Source organism: Ochotona princeps, chromosome 7 (assembly GCF_030435755.1).
Source record: "Ochotona princeps isolate mOchPri1 chromosome 7, mOchPri1.hap1, whole genome shotgun sequence".
Classification (NCBI taxonomy): Eukaryota; Metazoa; Chordata; class Mammalia; order Lagomorpha; family Ochotonidae; genus Ochotona; species Ochotona princeps.
Genome location: NC_080838.1, coordinates 81,447,797 through 81,464,220, shown reverse-complemented (window position 1 = coordinate 81,464,220; position 16,424 = coordinate 81,447,797). Strand labels below are relative to the sequence as shown.

The 16,424-nt window shown below is 45.7% G+C and overlaps 1 protein-coding gene across 1 annotated transcript in view; it reads right to left on the bottom strand.

Annotated features, from left to right (window-relative positions):
* The window catches only part of CLOCK (clock circadian regulator), a gene marked incomplete at its 5' end in the record, with an annotated part of 45,608 nt that overhangs the window by 4,429 nt on the left and 24,755 nt on the right, over window positions 1–16,424 (bottom strand). The window contains 12 exons of the mRNA XM_058666661.1: window positions 1,230–1,432; window positions 2,064–2,273; window positions 3,238–3,390; window positions 5,364–5,453; window positions 5,965–6,065; window positions 7,298–7,439; window positions 10,690–10,765; window positions 11,299–11,446; window positions 13,370–13,476; window positions 13,835–13,917; window positions 15,766–15,884; window positions 16,009–16,122. Of these exons, the coding sequence (XP_058522644.1) occupies window positions 1,230–1,432; window positions 2,064–2,273; window positions 3,238–3,390; window positions 5,364–5,453; window positions 5,965–6,065; window positions 7,298–7,439; window positions 10,690–10,765; window positions 11,299–11,446; window positions 13,370–13,476; window positions 13,835–13,917; window positions 15,766–15,884; window positions 16,009–16,122 (1,546 nt within the window). The remainder of the gene's footprint in view (window positions 1–1,229; window positions 1,433–2,063; window positions 2,274–3,237; window positions 3,391–5,363; window positions 5,454–5,964; window positions 6,066–7,297; window positions 7,440–10,689; window positions 10,766–11,298; window positions 11,447–13,369; window positions 13,477–13,834; window positions 13,918–15,765; window positions 15,885–16,008; window positions 16,123–16,424) is intronic.

The following is a 16,424-nucleotide window of genomic DNA, read 5'->3' as shown; positions in this document are numbered from 1 at the left end:
GAGCTGGAAGGAACTTGGGCACACACACTACGGAATACAGACGGAAGTCCAAGGGACAATGAGGCAGGGACAGCAGAAGCCTAAGCAAAAAATAAAAAAATATTTAAAATATTAGGACTACAGAGAATCTGTACTTCCAATCCAGTCCTGCTTATGGCCTGGGAAAGCTGTGGAAGACGGCCCAAGTCCTTGGGCTCCTGCACCCGTGTGGCAGACCAGAGGAAATTCCTGGATCCTGGATTCAAATGAGTTCCAGCCATTGCAGTTATTTGCAGAGTGAATCAGGACGATTTCTCTGCCTGCCTCTCCTTCTCTGTAAATCTGCCTTTCAAATAAAAATAAAGCTTAAACAAAAAGCTTATTAAAGACAACAGCATCATTTCCAAGCAGCTACTCGGACTTCCCGCTGAGGTAAGTGACAGGGGGCTGTTTCCTGCAGAGACGCACCACCTGCTCAGGTCTTCGGATTCTGACATCAGACATCTAGGTTTGATCTCACCATCTACCTCACTTCCTTTTCTAGTGACAGGCCCTTGGCCAAATCACTTAAAACTGGGGCTGACATTGGAGCAGTGTGTTATGCTACCACCTGCAGCTCAGGCAGCCCATATAGGCACCAGCCTGTGTCCTGGTTGCTTATGTGCCTGGTAAGCAGTGAAAAATGTCACCATGATTAGGTTCCTTGTATTCCCCTGGGAGATGACATGAAGCTCCTGGCTCCAGCCTGGCCCCGCCCTCACCACTGTGCCCATCTGGGAAGTGAACCAGCAGCAGACGGAAGGCCTCTTCTCTGTAACACTTGTTTGAAAATAAGTATTTTAAAAGATTACCCAAACTCCCCTCTTCTTATGCAGTAAATAAAAGACCTTAGCAGATAGGGGTGTGTGCATGTACAACGTATGTATTTAAAAAGTTGTACTTCTTTGGAAGTCAAAACTACAGAACCGTGCCAACCCCGTGGACCAGGGGGCTGCACACCCCCAAGCCTCTGAGCCACGGCACTGGACTGAAAAGGTCGCATGTCAATGACACAGAGCCTGTCTAGCCCTGGACAATGTGGATTTTCTGATAAACAAAATGTGCTGATACTCTCTCATTATAAAGTCCTTCAATGATGGAAATAGCTTGTGTTTAGATTTCAAATTGAAGAACACGCTAGAGCGACAGAGTAGAAGCTGAGGCCCTCCGACACGCGCCCAAGGCGGAGAATGGCAGGAGCCCCACACTACCTGATCTGCCTGTCCTGAGTGACGGTGCTGACTGTGGCACTCCGGGCACTGCTCTGCGGCACGCTTGACGGGATCTGGACCACGCTCCCGGCCGCTGGCTGAGAAATCACCATGGTGTTGTAGAGCGGGGCTGGCAGAGTGCTCTGTGTCTGACTGGGGAGAGAGGCCTGCTGACTGTGCCCGCTCAGCACACCGGGTTGACTCTGCCAGGTAAGAGAAGCCGTTACAGAGATGAACTCCAATAGCTGTCTGAGAAGCCCGCACCTGCTCCTCCTCTAACAGCTGACAGGCCCAGGAAGCAGCCCCAGGGCAATCCATATAGACGGCACGCAGAGTCACAAAGGAAGCACCCTGGAATGCTGTGCTGGAAGGGAAGCCACTCGAGTGTGCCCTTCACAGGGATGACACAAAATGCCTGGCGACCAATCGCTGGACAACTCCCTGTTTTCCGTCTAACGTCCTGGACTCATGGAGTGCCAACTACCGCTGCTGCCTGGCCTTGCAGGTCACTCTGCTGCCTGGCCTTGCAGGTCACTCGGGCAGCGTGCCCAAGAGCTTCCTGCCGCCTCTCCTGCGAGGCAGACCTCCTCAACACTCAGAATTCTCTGTAGGTTCTAAGAACCTAGTATGGCTGTTAAGCTAGACCCCCACACACAATGAAACTCATCATATGTCAAAATACTGAAAATACTTAACACTGAAATAACTGCACCAAATAGTTAAATCATTACTGCTCACACACACTCCATGTTCTAGCAGTGACTGTTTTAAATTCCGGTCTTCTATGGGACAGAGCCTCCCTTGTGTGGCAGCAATGTGCATTCCCAGTGTTACCTGTCCTGATGTATTTTGCAAAGTCGGCTGCGCTAGTAGGTGCTGACTTGTGCCAGTGTGCCCAGGAGTCATCCCACTCTGAGTCTGGCCAGCAGGAACAACCGGGCCTTGCATATTCACAGGTGCCAGTTGCTGGACGCTTGGTGAAGTTCCAGAAGGAAGTTGAACAGACCCCAAATTCAACCCAGGGTTTGACTGTTGCAAAAACATCTTTAAAAAAGATTGTTCAAGTGAGCTTTGCATGTTAAAAACGAATAAAATCATGAAAAGAGCATCAGATGAAGTTTATAAAGTAACAGGACTGAGGCACTGCTGTCCTGGTGTGGCCCGTGACACTGGCATCCCACATGGGTGCCCACTCGGGTCCTGGCTGCTCCATTCCCAGTCCGTCTCCCTGCCAATGGCCTGGGAACACCGTGGAAGGTGGCCCACCTGGGAGACCCAGAAGCAGCTCCTGCCTCGGCCTGGCCCAGCCATCTGAGGAGTAAACCAACAGATGAAAGACCTCTCTCCGACTTCAAAAAACAAACAACAACAAAAAACTTAAAAAGGAAAAAAAAAGGGAGCAAGGAAAAAGTAAGGAGACTCGTCATTCCAACTGAACAATTAGCAACAAATAATTCCTCAGGAACGATCCACTTGACGCTCATTCTCCCAGCCATCCTGGCCCCGTCAGGTTTCCAGCTAGGAAAGTCTACCTGAGGGTTCTGCAGACACCCGAGGACCGGCAGCCCTGTGGCAGCCAGGGCTTAGAACTGCTAATGTTAGGCAGGCTCCCTGCAACGTGCCTGTCTTGAAGCATGTCCTGCTGGTTGGTCAAGTGACCAAATCAACTCATTACCCACTGGCATCATTCCTAAAACTACCACTGATGACTGGCAGTTAATTAATAACTTCTGTACCTAAATGTACCTCAAGGTTTATGTGAAGTATAACTGTTACATCACAGACTCAAACCTCCTATACCAGACGACTACCTATCTGGAAAAGCCCAGAATGAACCACCTGTAATGTAAAACTACGCAGCATCAGGCTGAGCAGGCCAGGGGTGCTTACCGAAGTGCAGTGAGGGAACCCATCTCTCTAACTCACTTCCATTAAACAAGTCAACCTTCCTAGGAAGCCAAATGTGAGCGGGCTACTGTGTGTACACTCAGAAGTAACCATCACTTGCCTGTAGCCCTTGGCCATGGACGAGTTGAAGCTGTTCTTGGATTTTTCTTAGTTCTTCCTGTTGCCGATGAATATTTGCCTCTATTATCCGTGTCCTTTGCTCCAACTGGTCTTTCAGATGCTGCATGGCCCCTAGTTGAGCTGAAAACTGAAACTGAAGTTGCACGTAGGGAAAAAAAACAAACCCTCTGTTACAATTATTTACATCTCATCACTAGCAACAGGGCAAGTCGGCAGTACAGCGTCAGGTAGCAATGTCCGCCAGCCATCAAGGCGCGCGCTCCCTCCTAATCCGCCCGGCTTGGTTCTGCATGGGGACACTGGGGCTGGGCTTTCAGAGGTTTCCCCTTGGCCAGGGTGCTAGCAGGTGACAGCTCAGGGCAGGACTTCCCCTCCTGTGTTTGACTTTCTCACACTTAGGTTAGGGGGCCAGTAGGCAGCTTTCCAGAAAGCAGACCAGTATCCAGCAGGATATTCCCTGTCCCAACTCTTGTTCATAGTCCCATTGAGGCATCAAGCCACACCTGCCATGCTGTGACCCAGTCTGGTATCAGGGAAGAGGTCCTACAGATGGAGGTGGCCCTTGTCGCTCCCTGTCTGACTCCCCAGCTGCCCCCCACTTTCCTCCTCTCAAGAGAGATGGGGATCACTGGACTGTGAGTCTAAAACGTTGCCAGCCTGAATGCTTCTGAGGGACACTCGCAAGAGTGACGGGGATCACTGGACTGTGAGTCTGAAACGTTGCCAGCCTGAATGCTTCTGAGGGACACTCGCAAGGTTCGCACCTCAGAGCATTTCCAATTCAAGTTTTGGATTAGGGATGCTTAACCTGTAAACTCTATGCAGTTATTCCAAAATCTGGGAAAAAATCCAAATCCTGAAATACTTCCCTGTAAATACAACCTGGAATGACTTATGTCACTGGCTGTGACATTCCCAACCTCTGACTGTGTCTGGGCTGACACCAGCACTCAGTGGAGGTGCAAGACCTGAGCGCCACCGACTTCAGCAAGCTCTTTCACTCTGACGAACACAGCAGCCTGCACTTGGATCTGTTCAGGTCGACTCCACCAAGCCTAGAATGTCTTTCATGTGCACAGCTGTAGAATTACTCAAAGTTACAAAACTCTGACACATAACTAAAAGACAAGTATACAGCACAGCCTTTTAGCGACTCAGCAATTCTGAGTGAAGGGATGCCTGAACACTCACAGGGCGTTCTGTCTCACTCACTTTCAGATTTCACCTAAGGCATGGGACGCTCCTACTTTCTACCCACCTGTAACTGAGCCACGTCTGGTAGTCCTTTATTTCCATAAATATTCTTGCTTTACTGGAGATACAAACTTTAGTCTCCTACAGTGAACCCATTGTAAAACTGAGAAATGCCACCAGAAGCTTCCCATTACACTCTGCGCACACACTGCCCCATAAAGCACACAGCTCCGACTGCTCAAACAGTCACAGTGCTTGGAAAAGATTTTACAAAGTTTTAGCACCTCAGATCCCTCATCTTTATGGTTAAATACCAATCAAAGTATTTCGTTTATTTTTATTTGTATCCTTGGGTAAATACTACACTGTCATCATTTCAAAGATCTATATTAAGTGCAAATAAGAAAACAGAAAAAAATACAAAGGCAAAATAACAGAAATAAAATCCTACAATTAGTGGCAAAATGTTTGGTTTTATTAGTAAGTGAAAGGTGAGATTTGGACAGTGTAGCCAGCTGCCATTCTCCAGAGGAAATAGCCTTGCAACACAGACACACCTGTGTGCTAGCACCTGTGACACCTGTCCGGAATTATCCTACACATGAGCAAGTGAATACACACATGAAGTTACTTAATTCTGGTGAAATTCCAGGAACAGCCAAGTAGGCAGCCAGAGCTCCGGGGCTTCTCCAGGGAGGCGCTGTGGATCACTGAGCAGGACGGTCTGTTGTCATGCTACAACCCCAACCCCGGCTCCCACAGGGCCAGAGGCGGCCCCACAACTATCAGGACAAGCCAAAATGTCCTCACATAGCCTGCAGTCCATAACTAGACAGTTTAACAATTGTCACATTAGCTTAAGAACACATCCGTTCCCTTTGATTATTCAAGTCAAACAACAAAGAGAAGTACCTGGGACATGCCTTGTGGAACTGCTAGGTGTGCAGGCTGACACATCACTGGCTGTGTTAATGACGGACCAATAGACTGAGAATTCATGGACTAGAAGTAAAACAGAACACCACACAGAAGTGAGGCGTGTTCCCACACACGAGGACTTCTACCACGCATATCGTGCCATGTTTGTCCCCACATGTGCAGTGTGCCTCACTCTTCCACTGGTAAAGCAATGCTGAGTCCCCTTCCACCCCTTCACACAGGGAAGACCTGTCTAGTCATTTATCTGTTAGCTTTCAAAACACTTGCTACGGCACCAACATGAACTTCCAAAAAAGGTAGCTCAACTTCACTAAGGGTGACTGGAATACAAATCAGAAATAAAACAGCTCTCAACACTGCCATTTAACAAATAACAGAAACAAACCAAAAAACCTAATGTTTTATTCGAAAATAACTGGAAAGACTGATTTGCAGGAAAACCTCTTCTCACACGCTCCCCCCCACACACACACACTCACACACACACAACTGTGAGTGGGATGCCAACAGCTATTGGACCTTTCTCTGCGTGCTGCCAGGCCTCTCACAGAAGGCCGCTCCTGCGAGAGCTCACCTGGCTGCTGAAGGACGGCCTGCCCCGGGCCGCCTTCTCGTGGCCTGGCACACGCTGCCGGGGAGGAGTGCTGCCGCCTGCGGGGATCTTCGTTGGGGTTGCTAAAATCAGTCACCAAAACAAAACAGTAGTAGGACTTTATAAAGTGCAGCTTGCCAAAGATTAATGTCACAATGTTTCAGGGAATACAGATGGCTTTTTAAGTAGTTTTTCTAAAGCATTCACAAGGTGAATGACAATTCATTGCTAATTCTTTCTTAAGGAAAAAAAATCTGAAATAGGAAGACTTTCTATATAAAAATAACTACCACGATCATCCCTTAGCATCCTCAGGGGCTTAGCTCTGAAATCCCTGCAGACACCTGAATCCATGGGGGCTTCAGGCCCCTCTATGAAATGGCATGTTTGGGTGTAGCACCTGCACACAGCCTTCCAGGTACAGCTGCAGTGGCCCCTGGATCGCAGGTGGTACCTGAGGCAGTGGGAAGTCTAGGGGCACAGTGCTGCACACGGCTCAGCCGGTAACGAGGAGCAACACCTGTGCAGGTGAGCACAGACATTCCCTTCCCAGACATCCCTGACCTGAGGCTGGCTCAACCTGCCGAGCAGACACAGAACCTGCGGACACGGGTGGCTGACCACAATGTAAGCCTTCCTAAACACAGGACATCAACAAGTTTCAAGAAAGTTTTGTTTCAAAAAACAAAGACAGCTTGCTTACTGGCTCTTCAGTGAAAAAAGAAGTTTTGGGGCCCAGAGCAATGGCTCCATTGCAAGTGCCTGGATTCCATATGGCCTCCGGTTCCTGTCCTGGTTGTTCCACTTCCCATCCAACTTTCTGCTGATGGTATGAGAAAGCAGCAGAGGATGGGTCAGGTTTTTGGGACCCTGCACCCATGTGTGAGACCTGGAGGAGGCTCTTGACACCTGGCTTCAGACTGGCTCAGTTCCAGCCATTGCAGCCAACTGGGACATGCACCAGTGGATGAAAAATACCTTCTCTATCTTTCCTTCTCTCTGTAAATCTGCCTTTCCAAAAATAAACAAACAAATAAATAAATAAACACATCCTAAAAAAAAAAAGCTTTGCTTTCTGAGGGAATGATTCAAGCAGCTTCCCAACAGCACTGGTGCCCATTATTAGACAGCTTCAGCGTAATTCATGCACAGGTGAGCAATGCGCTCTTCACACCTGGGATCCCAGGAGCTTCACTGGAAAGGCAAATACATGTGACAACCTATAACGTTTAAGAAGCATCTGTAGAAGATGCTGGAGCAGCGACCAGCCACGGAGCATCATTCTCCAGGAAGCCTGCGCTCGTGCGGTACTCACAGGAAGGGTCTGAAACAGCCGTGTGCGATGATTTTCTTGAACTCCGGGAGGAAGCAGAAGGGGTCGGGCTGTGGTCAAACCTTTCCAGTGCCTCCTTGAGACTGACCGTGTTTATACGGTTATCGGAACCAGAATCTTGGCTCTAGGGGACAGCACAAGAAGGAGCTGCTTATGATGCTGCGTACAGATCTTCCATCAGATACATAGCTTGCGAATGGGAACAGGAAAATTAAAATTTTATCTGTAATAAGGCAAAAGGACCTATGTCTACCTTAGGGAGGAAATGAACATTTATTTTTATAGGCAATGTTTTAGTGTCCTTCTCCATTATCAAAGCAAAAGAATGAAATTGAGCTCTGTCTTACACCATACATACAAATGAACTCAAAATGGATCAAAGAACTAAACTCAACAGATAAAACCATAAAACTGACAGAAGATAACAAGAGAAAACTGACAGTGGATTTGCCAATAAATAGGACTTCATCAAAATTAAGGACTTCGTGTTTAAAATTCTATCAACAGAAGGAAAAGGTAATTCACAGAAAGGGAAGGGATATTTGCAAATCATGTATTTGATCATAAGTTAATATATAGGAATATAAAGATTTGTACAATTTAACAATGAAAAGCAAACAAAACAAAACAAACACCCAGTTAAATAGTGAACAAAACATGAAATACAAAATTTCCTAAAGAAGACACACACATGTGACGGTACACAAAAAGCTGTTCAACCTAACTAATTATTAAGGAAGCACAAACCAAAGCCACAATGACACACACCACCTCACATTCGCTTTGATGACTGTTATCAAGCAACAGAAAATAACCACCAGCGTAGGCAAGGATGGTAGTGGGAACGTAAAAATTGCACACACTATGTAAACAGTATGGCAATTCTCAAAAAATGATACATGTGATTATCATACTATGCAGCAAAATAAATGAAGGTAGGGACATACTCACGCAGGTACTTGGGCACTTGTTACAGCAGCATCACCGCTCCTACTCCTTTGCAGTCTTCTGTGAAGCCCTTTGTAAGCGTCCTCCCAGTCCCACGACACCACCACCCCATCAGCTGACCACTCTGCTCAGGGACACGTCTCTTGCCTTCTGCTTTCACTCCTGTCTTGCCAACTCCCCCGACTCCTCAGTGGCCGGTTCTTCCTTGTCTCCCTCACCTCTAGGCCCAAGGCTTAGTCCTTGCTCAACCTCTCTCCTGTCTATACCTGATTCCCTCAGTAAGAAAATACTACACATGAAAATTTCTTTAAAATTTCTCAAACTCCTTCCCTAAGCTTAAGGACAGTCACACTGTAAACAGAGTGAGGAAGTAGAACTGAAGTATTTATAACTGTATTTACTAGGATGGGGGAAAAAAAACAACCCAGGATGAACAATCTGCATGACTTTTGTTTCTATAATGGCCACCATCAAAGAACCCCGAGCCTAGCACTGTTCCTTTCCAGGAAACGACTTCCTTTGCTCATACACACTGGGTCCTCTGCCTCTAACAGTTATTCCATGTTGGATCCATAAAGCCAGAGTCTGCATACTTCAGGCTGAACCCTCAGCGGGTGGAGCCAAGCCTGGCACACAGCCTGTAAGGCCTGCTGAGGGCCCAGTGCAATGGCTCAGGGGCTAAATCCTCACCTTGCAAGCCCAGGACCTCACAAGGATGTGGGTTCATGTTCCAGCTGCTCCACTTCCCATCTAACTCCCTGCTTACAGCCTGAGAAAGCAGTAGAGGATGGCCTAAAGCTTTGGAATCCTGCACCTGCATGGGAGACCTGGATGAAGTTCCTGGCTCCTGGCTTTGGACTGGCACAGCTCTGGCTGATGCAGTCATTTGGACAGTGAACCAGCAAATAGAAGATCTTTTTGTCTCTCCTACTCTCTATAAAATCTGCCTTTCCAATAAAAATACATAAATCTTAAAAAATAAATAAGGTTTGATGAGTAAGTGGCTAACTGGATACCCTGCATACTGTCACCTGGCACACTAACCTACTTTTAGACCCAGATTCTTGATTCTTTTTATTGTACGTGTTTCCTCTAAGTTAAAAATACTTGTGGGAGTTAACTCCTGCCGTCCTCCTGGTACTCCTAGAGTACCACCTGTACCTAGTCACGGGCTTCCAGCACGGAAGGATGTCTCATCCACGGTTAGGAAACAAAAGACTGTGCCTTCCACCTTGCTGGCATTTTCTCCCTTTGGATCTTCCTACAGGCTTGTTGAGATAAAAAGGGTCACCTGAGGATGTCCTGTGGCCTTCAACCAGCACGGGACCAAGCCCCCCAGTCCAAGTGTTGGTGAGGGCTGACCCACGCCAACCCCCACTGAGTGAGATGCAATCAGACCATCATGCAGAGGGAGGGTCCAGCTAAACCATGCTTGACTTACATAAACTGCGAAATAACAGACATGCTGTTTTAATCATTAGGCGGTGGAGTAATTCATTATATACCATACTAAATAGCTAACACACTGTACTTGCGCCTGATAACACCACACTTGTGGCTCCAGCTTCCCAGCTCCGCGTCCTCAGGAGAGGCTCATTCTCGAGCCCCCGGGAGCCTCGGCTGCAGTGTTTCAAAGCAGAGAGGCACCGACCTGACATGATGTCTAAGTGATAATTCATAACTCATAGAAAGAATGTGCAGAGTCTAGCATGACAGGTAATTAACAAGTGCAAGTTTGAAAACAAATACAAGAGAGTCTTCTAAAAGTTCATGGAAAATGGTTATTATAAAAAAATTATGCAGAGATTTAAAAAATATTTTCGCCAAAGTAAACTTCTTAATTAAATTTTCCATTTTTTGAAAGCTTGCTTTTTAAAAAATGATTTTATTCATTTGAAAGGCAGAAAGTTAAGGGGAGAGGAAGAGATAGTGGGGGGTGTGGGAAGAGGGAGGCAGAGACTGTCCATCTGCTGGTTCACTGCACACATGGCCATGACATCCTGGGCTGGTCCAGACGAGCCGTGAGCCAGGGGCTTCTTCCAAACCCCCCAGGAGGCTCCAGGGGCCCAACTACTTGGGCCACCTTCCACTGCTTTCCTGGGCGCTTTACAAAGGAGCTGGATTAGAGATGGAGTGGCCCCACGTGGCATGCTGGTATTGCAGCAGTGGCTTTATCAAGTACTCTACAACACCTTAGTGGGGGACAGTGAAGTCTCCCACCCACCCATCTCTCACTCAATCACTGCTAAATGTCAGAATCTCCAATTTTTTTAGAAACAGATTTTAACTAAAACTAAAAATGAATGGATACGATTAATCTTCCTGTAACAAGTGAGATGTGAAAATTAATTTTCTTATCAGTTGTTAAGTCTCATCTTTTATTAGGAAGAAAACAAGTATTTTTTAAAAATACATAAGAAACCTACTTTGTCAGCAGCTGTCTCTGGCAGAGATTCTTCAATGCCAAGTTCTCGTCTTCTCTCAGCCCTAACTTCTGCGTAACTACAAATGGATAAAGGTTGAAATGTTAGTGTCTGATCACTCATTTAAAACACTGCAGAGCTGCCAACCATCTGGCATCTGGCATCTGCCTCACCTGCTTTCCCTAATTCAGACTATTTTCTATATGGTACACAAATTAAAACGGATCCATAGTGTAGCGTCCCAACTCCAGCTGCAGTTTTCCAGCTATGCCATGCTTGACATGCCACTGCAATGACCCACAGCTGCCCAGGAATCAGGAGAATCAGACCACAGAAAGTGTGTGGCTCTCCTTCAGTTTTCCCTTTACATGATTTGCTTGGGAAAATCAATGAGTTACAGCTTCTGCTGGAAGGCACAAAATTTAATGGCAAAAATACATCTATTATAATGTCTGTATTATATTTCTGTATGATGCTATAAACATTTTAATAATGTATTAAAAGAATATACTAAAACCGCGCAGGATCACTTTGTAGTTCATTAACAAGCCATGCATAAGAATTACATCGCCCAAATCATTATAATATGTTACTGTAATTTAGAACAATTACCTTACTACAGTGTGAGTACAAACAATAAACTCTGGCCTTGAATTCCACTGGTGGTAAGTGATATAATAATGAGTTTGCAGCCAAATCCACTGCTGCCCTTTGGTCAGGAACCTGTAATAACATGATTTGCCTTTCCCATACTGCATTACTAAAAAGAAAAGGAACAAAAATTAAAATTTTTCTCTGGTCCATATCTTGAGTTATGAAGAATTTGCTTTTAACCAAAATCTAACATTTACATCTAAATCTAAACACACAATTCTTTTTCTGGCTTTCAAAACCAAACCTGTCAGTTACAAGAACATGTTAGTAACATGTTAAGCCACTGTTAGTTCTCTGACGTGGCCCAACTTGCAGCCATCATTCCTGATGTTCCCTGCTGGCCCTGCACACACTCCGGAAGCCCGCTGACTCCGAGTGCGAGACAGGGACAGCAGTGCGAAGTCTCCCCTGGGGCTTTCCTCCACACAGGCTCTGCCAGCTGCTGCAGCTTGAACACATTTAATTTTAAATCTTCATCAAAACAGAATAAGTTTATTGGCCACATAACTGTTACATATAGCATTTTGCAAAATCTAACTCTATATGTATTGAAGTCTTTTAACAGGTGTTTAACAAAAAAAATTATGATTAAATTTGAGGAATTTTTTGATAAATCATATTTCTTGAACCTTCTCGAGACTTGAGTCACAGGTATTCTATGAGGGGATTGGGACGTGTTTTCTAGGCTTCCGGAACTATAACCCCTCTTTTGAACAGACTGGCATCCAGGCAAATAGCTCTTAGGAAACACTGGTCAGCATCTCTCTTTTCTGTCTCTAATGAGGAAATCAAGATCTACAAACGCAGCATTGCTGTTCAAAGTCATCCAGTTAGTTAACAGTCTCACTTCATCATGGTGCTTCATGATATCATTGCAGGGAGTGAATGGTTTCTCTTATGCTGAAAGGACTTTACTCTGCAATCTTCCCAACAGTTGATGCTGTTAACATGTAGCATGCTTACTTTCATACAGTTTATAGAGAAGCCTAAGATCCCATCAAGGCCTAAAGTATCTAGGTAAGCTTTAACGAACATCCAAGAGGGCAGATGTAGGGAGAGAACAAGAGAAGTACAATCCCTCACTGTGACAATGCTCCAAAGAATGAGACGCACATGGTAAGAAGGTAGGTTAGCACGTTAGTACTGCCTGCCCCGAGGAAGCTGGGGGCTGAGTCAACTACGCAGCCTTCTATGGCAACAGTGACAGCATCTACTAGAAGTGAGGTGATGAAAAACGGAGGGGACACTATGGCCAGCGCCAATGGCACAGCGTGCTCATCCTTAGCTTGTGGCGTGAGCATCCCATACGGGCACCAGTTCATCCGAGCTGCTCCATTCTGAGCCAGCTCCCTGCTGTGGCCTGAGACAACAGCAGAGGATGGTCTAAAGCCTTGGGATCCTGCACTCATGTGGCAAATCTGGAAGAAGCTGTGGCTCCCAGCTTCGAATGAGCTCTGTTGTGGCTGGTGTGGCCATCTGAAGAGTGAACCAGTGGACAGAAGTTTGTCTGTCTGTCTGTCTAACACATTCTGTCTCTCCCTTCCCCTTATCTCTAAAATCTGCCTTTTAAGTAAAAATAAATAAATCTTCAAAAAGAAAGAAAAGTGTCTGGCATAATAAGATAACCATACTCCTGCTGCTAGCAACAACAGCAGTGGCAGATAACACTGAACACTTCAGATTTGCCAGACACACAGCTAGCACGTAGGAAGACACACACACCTGGAAACAAATTCATGAAGTAGTTTTCCAGTGGAGTGATACGGTACTGCAACTGGAAAAGGATTCTCGTGCTCCTATGCAGGTGCAGAACTAGCTGCTATAAAACAAGACCTACTAGATTGAAATGCAGAAAGCAGCAGCAAGCGCATGGAAACATCACTCCTATCAGATGTATTATACACACACAGAGTCTCCCAGCACATTTCAAAAATACAAAAATGGTTTTAAATCTGTATTTGGCTCTTTCCACTAAAAGGAAAGGATCTCTGTTTAAAAAGTAAAGCCAGATGTACTGAAGTCTACTCACAGTGCTCGTGACATTTCGCCAAGTTTTCTAGGTCGTCCACGTGATAGTAATCATAGCCTGATGTTCCCAAAACTTCAAAGGGCAGGTATCCGATTATGGGCGGTGCCCTAAACAACACATACAACCAGATTACACTTCTTGGTGTATCCTATTATGGACAGTGCCCTAAACGACACACACAACCAAATTACACTTCCTGGTGTATCCTATTACGGGCGGTGCCCTAAACGACACATACAACAACCGGATTACATTTCTTGGGGTATCCGATTATGGGCAGTGCCCTAAATGACACATACAACAACCAGTATTACACTTCTTTGTGTAATGAGTAATGCTCCAACTAGAAATGAATTTGAGGCGGCATTACTTTTTTTTTCTTCAAAAAAAGTATAACAGATTTAAAATTCCAGATGAGAAAAAGTTTGGCTACTAACTTTCTACGAAATTTAAAAATGGAGTTACCTGTGATCTAGAAAGAGGAATTTCCATTCTAAACTATGCCTGGATGTGAATTCTTCATTGGGTTCTTCAACAGTGCACATTTCCTATGAATAGATTATTAAGATTTATAAAAGTACAGTTCCCACAGAAGCACCTTAACCATTAGCAGATACCTTACAATACAGCAGGAACGAGCCCAGCAAGCAGACACAGGCTTCTGGTGAGTACTTGTCACGGCTTATCGCCCACAATGCGCACCGCTACAACCCCACTGCTCACCGCAGCCCCTCAGCTATATTCCTGGATGGCCCCACACATCCTGCAGAGAACGCACCGGCTCTTCCCCCAGTCATACACACTCTGCATCTCACTGAAGGGCTCGCTCCTGCAGAGTGTCCGAATGGTCCCAGGACAGAACATTCTCTTTCATTCTTTTCACTAAGTGTCAAATCCTTCACATTTTATTTCAAAGTATTCTAAGAAATGAACACCATCTCATCAAGTTTCAGTGCCGCAGGTCACACCCCACCATCATTAACTCATTCTTGTTAAGGCATCTCACCAAGCTCCCTGAGGTTGAATACGTGATACACTCTGGATCACACCTACTTTGAGAATACGTTCTAACTACCCTACTTAAAACCCCTCAGCAGGGGCCCGGCGTCATGGCCTAGCGGCTAAAGTCCTCGCCTTGAAAGCCCCAGGATCCCATATGGGCGCCGGAGGTTCTAATCCCGGCAGCTCCACTTCCCATCCAGCTCCCTGCTTGTGGCCTGGGAAAGCAGTCGAGGACGGCCCAAAGCTTTGGGACCCTGCACCCGCGTGGGAGACCTGGAAGAGGTTCCAGGTTCCCGGCTTCGGATCGGCGCGCATTGGCCCGCATTGGCCCGTTGCGGCTCACTTGGGGAGTGAATCATCAGAGGGAAGATCTTCCTCTCTGTCTCTCCTCCTCTCTGTGTATCTGGCTGTAATAAAATGAATAAATCTTTAAAAAAAAAAAAAAAACCCTCAGCGGTTCCCACTGTTAAAATCTCATCAGCATGCAGAATTAAAGGGAAACAGCTTGCACGTCTCCTCTGATTCACCTAGCCTTCTCTCTACTCTTTCTACCTCTCTATACGCGAAAGTCACACACCAATCACAGCCAACAATGCACTACCTGCCTGTATCTTTCATACTTTTCTTCAGGATAATGCACTGTTAGGGGTCGGGGCTTAGAGAAAAAAAGAATTAGAATCAGTTTTTTCAATTAATACCTGAGACTCCAGGGAAGTAACCTTAGGAAAGGAACTGAACATCTCTAAGTCTCAGTTCCTTTATGTATAAAGCAGGGATCATGGCAGTGTCTCACTTAGGGGCGCTGAAAGAACTCCGTGAGATAATGTCTGTTGAGTAGCCACTGTCACCACTTCCTAAGATCAAAACAAGCACAGAAGGCTGGCTGAGGACCTTCCACACAAGCTCCCGATCCTATGCTGCAATGTCTCCCTAAAGTCCAAGTCTTAACTGGCTTATTCCCAGACACTATTTCACTTTCCCACTAACCTACGAATCATCTGCTTGTTAGGCCCAGCAAATAAGAACAACTGAAAAGGTAAATTATGTTCAGTTAAAATTTGTTTTTACATTTCAAAAAGAAATCTGGAAAACAATGTTTAAAAAATTAAAACGAACAAGGTTACTTTAGATTTTCTATTGTAACGAAGACAGGGGAAACTGTACAAAAAGCAGGTCAACAGTGACATAAAACCATTGGTTAACTGCAAAAGATTTACACCAGGAAATTAGCTACATAATCCAAATGTCTTGATAATTCATGTTTCAAAAAATCATGATTATGCATACTTAATGATTCAGTCTTTAATGTTTGTAGCAAGTTGCAGTCATTCTGGAGACGACACAGATTTACATAAAGACAGCTGTCATAATACAGACTGAAACTCTTTGGGTACCTTGATGAACTGTGGGGTAGCCAGCCTCACGGTAGCTACGAAACAAATTCTCTCCTCATAGGAAGGCCGATGTGTGTGCTGTATAGTTCCTTCAAGGCCATTGTGTGCTGAGGTGGACACTGCAACAGCAAGGAGGCACAGGATCAACCCAGTTGTTACCAATATCCAAAACTCCTCGTTTTTAAGAGCTCAGAAAAGAAACACAAAGTCAAAACACATGGGAACAGCATGATTTTAACTCACCACTACTTAATGATTTGAAGTTTCCTATGAATCTCACATACTCATAGGTAGATGGCTCCTTGGGGTCTATTGTTCCTCGAAGCATATGACAACAGAATTCTAACTGATTTTTTGCTGAAATGAGAGATTTTTGAAGTCATCTTGTGTTGTGACAACAGACAAATGTCACACAAAATAAAGGCTAGTGAAGCTAGGTTTACAGGCACTATCGCCCTTCATCAGTCCTCTATGAGAGTGCCTGTCCTTCCCCCGCGTCCTCCCAGCTCCAGAATTCCTCCATCACATCACCCAGTCCTTCCCAGCACCGGGCCATGACACTTCACGCTGCTGTGCGGCCCTTCAGCTCCCACACCTTCTCCTCTGGGGGTCCTTTCCGGCCTTCCAGCTCATCGATTTCCAAGCGGTGGGTTGCTCAT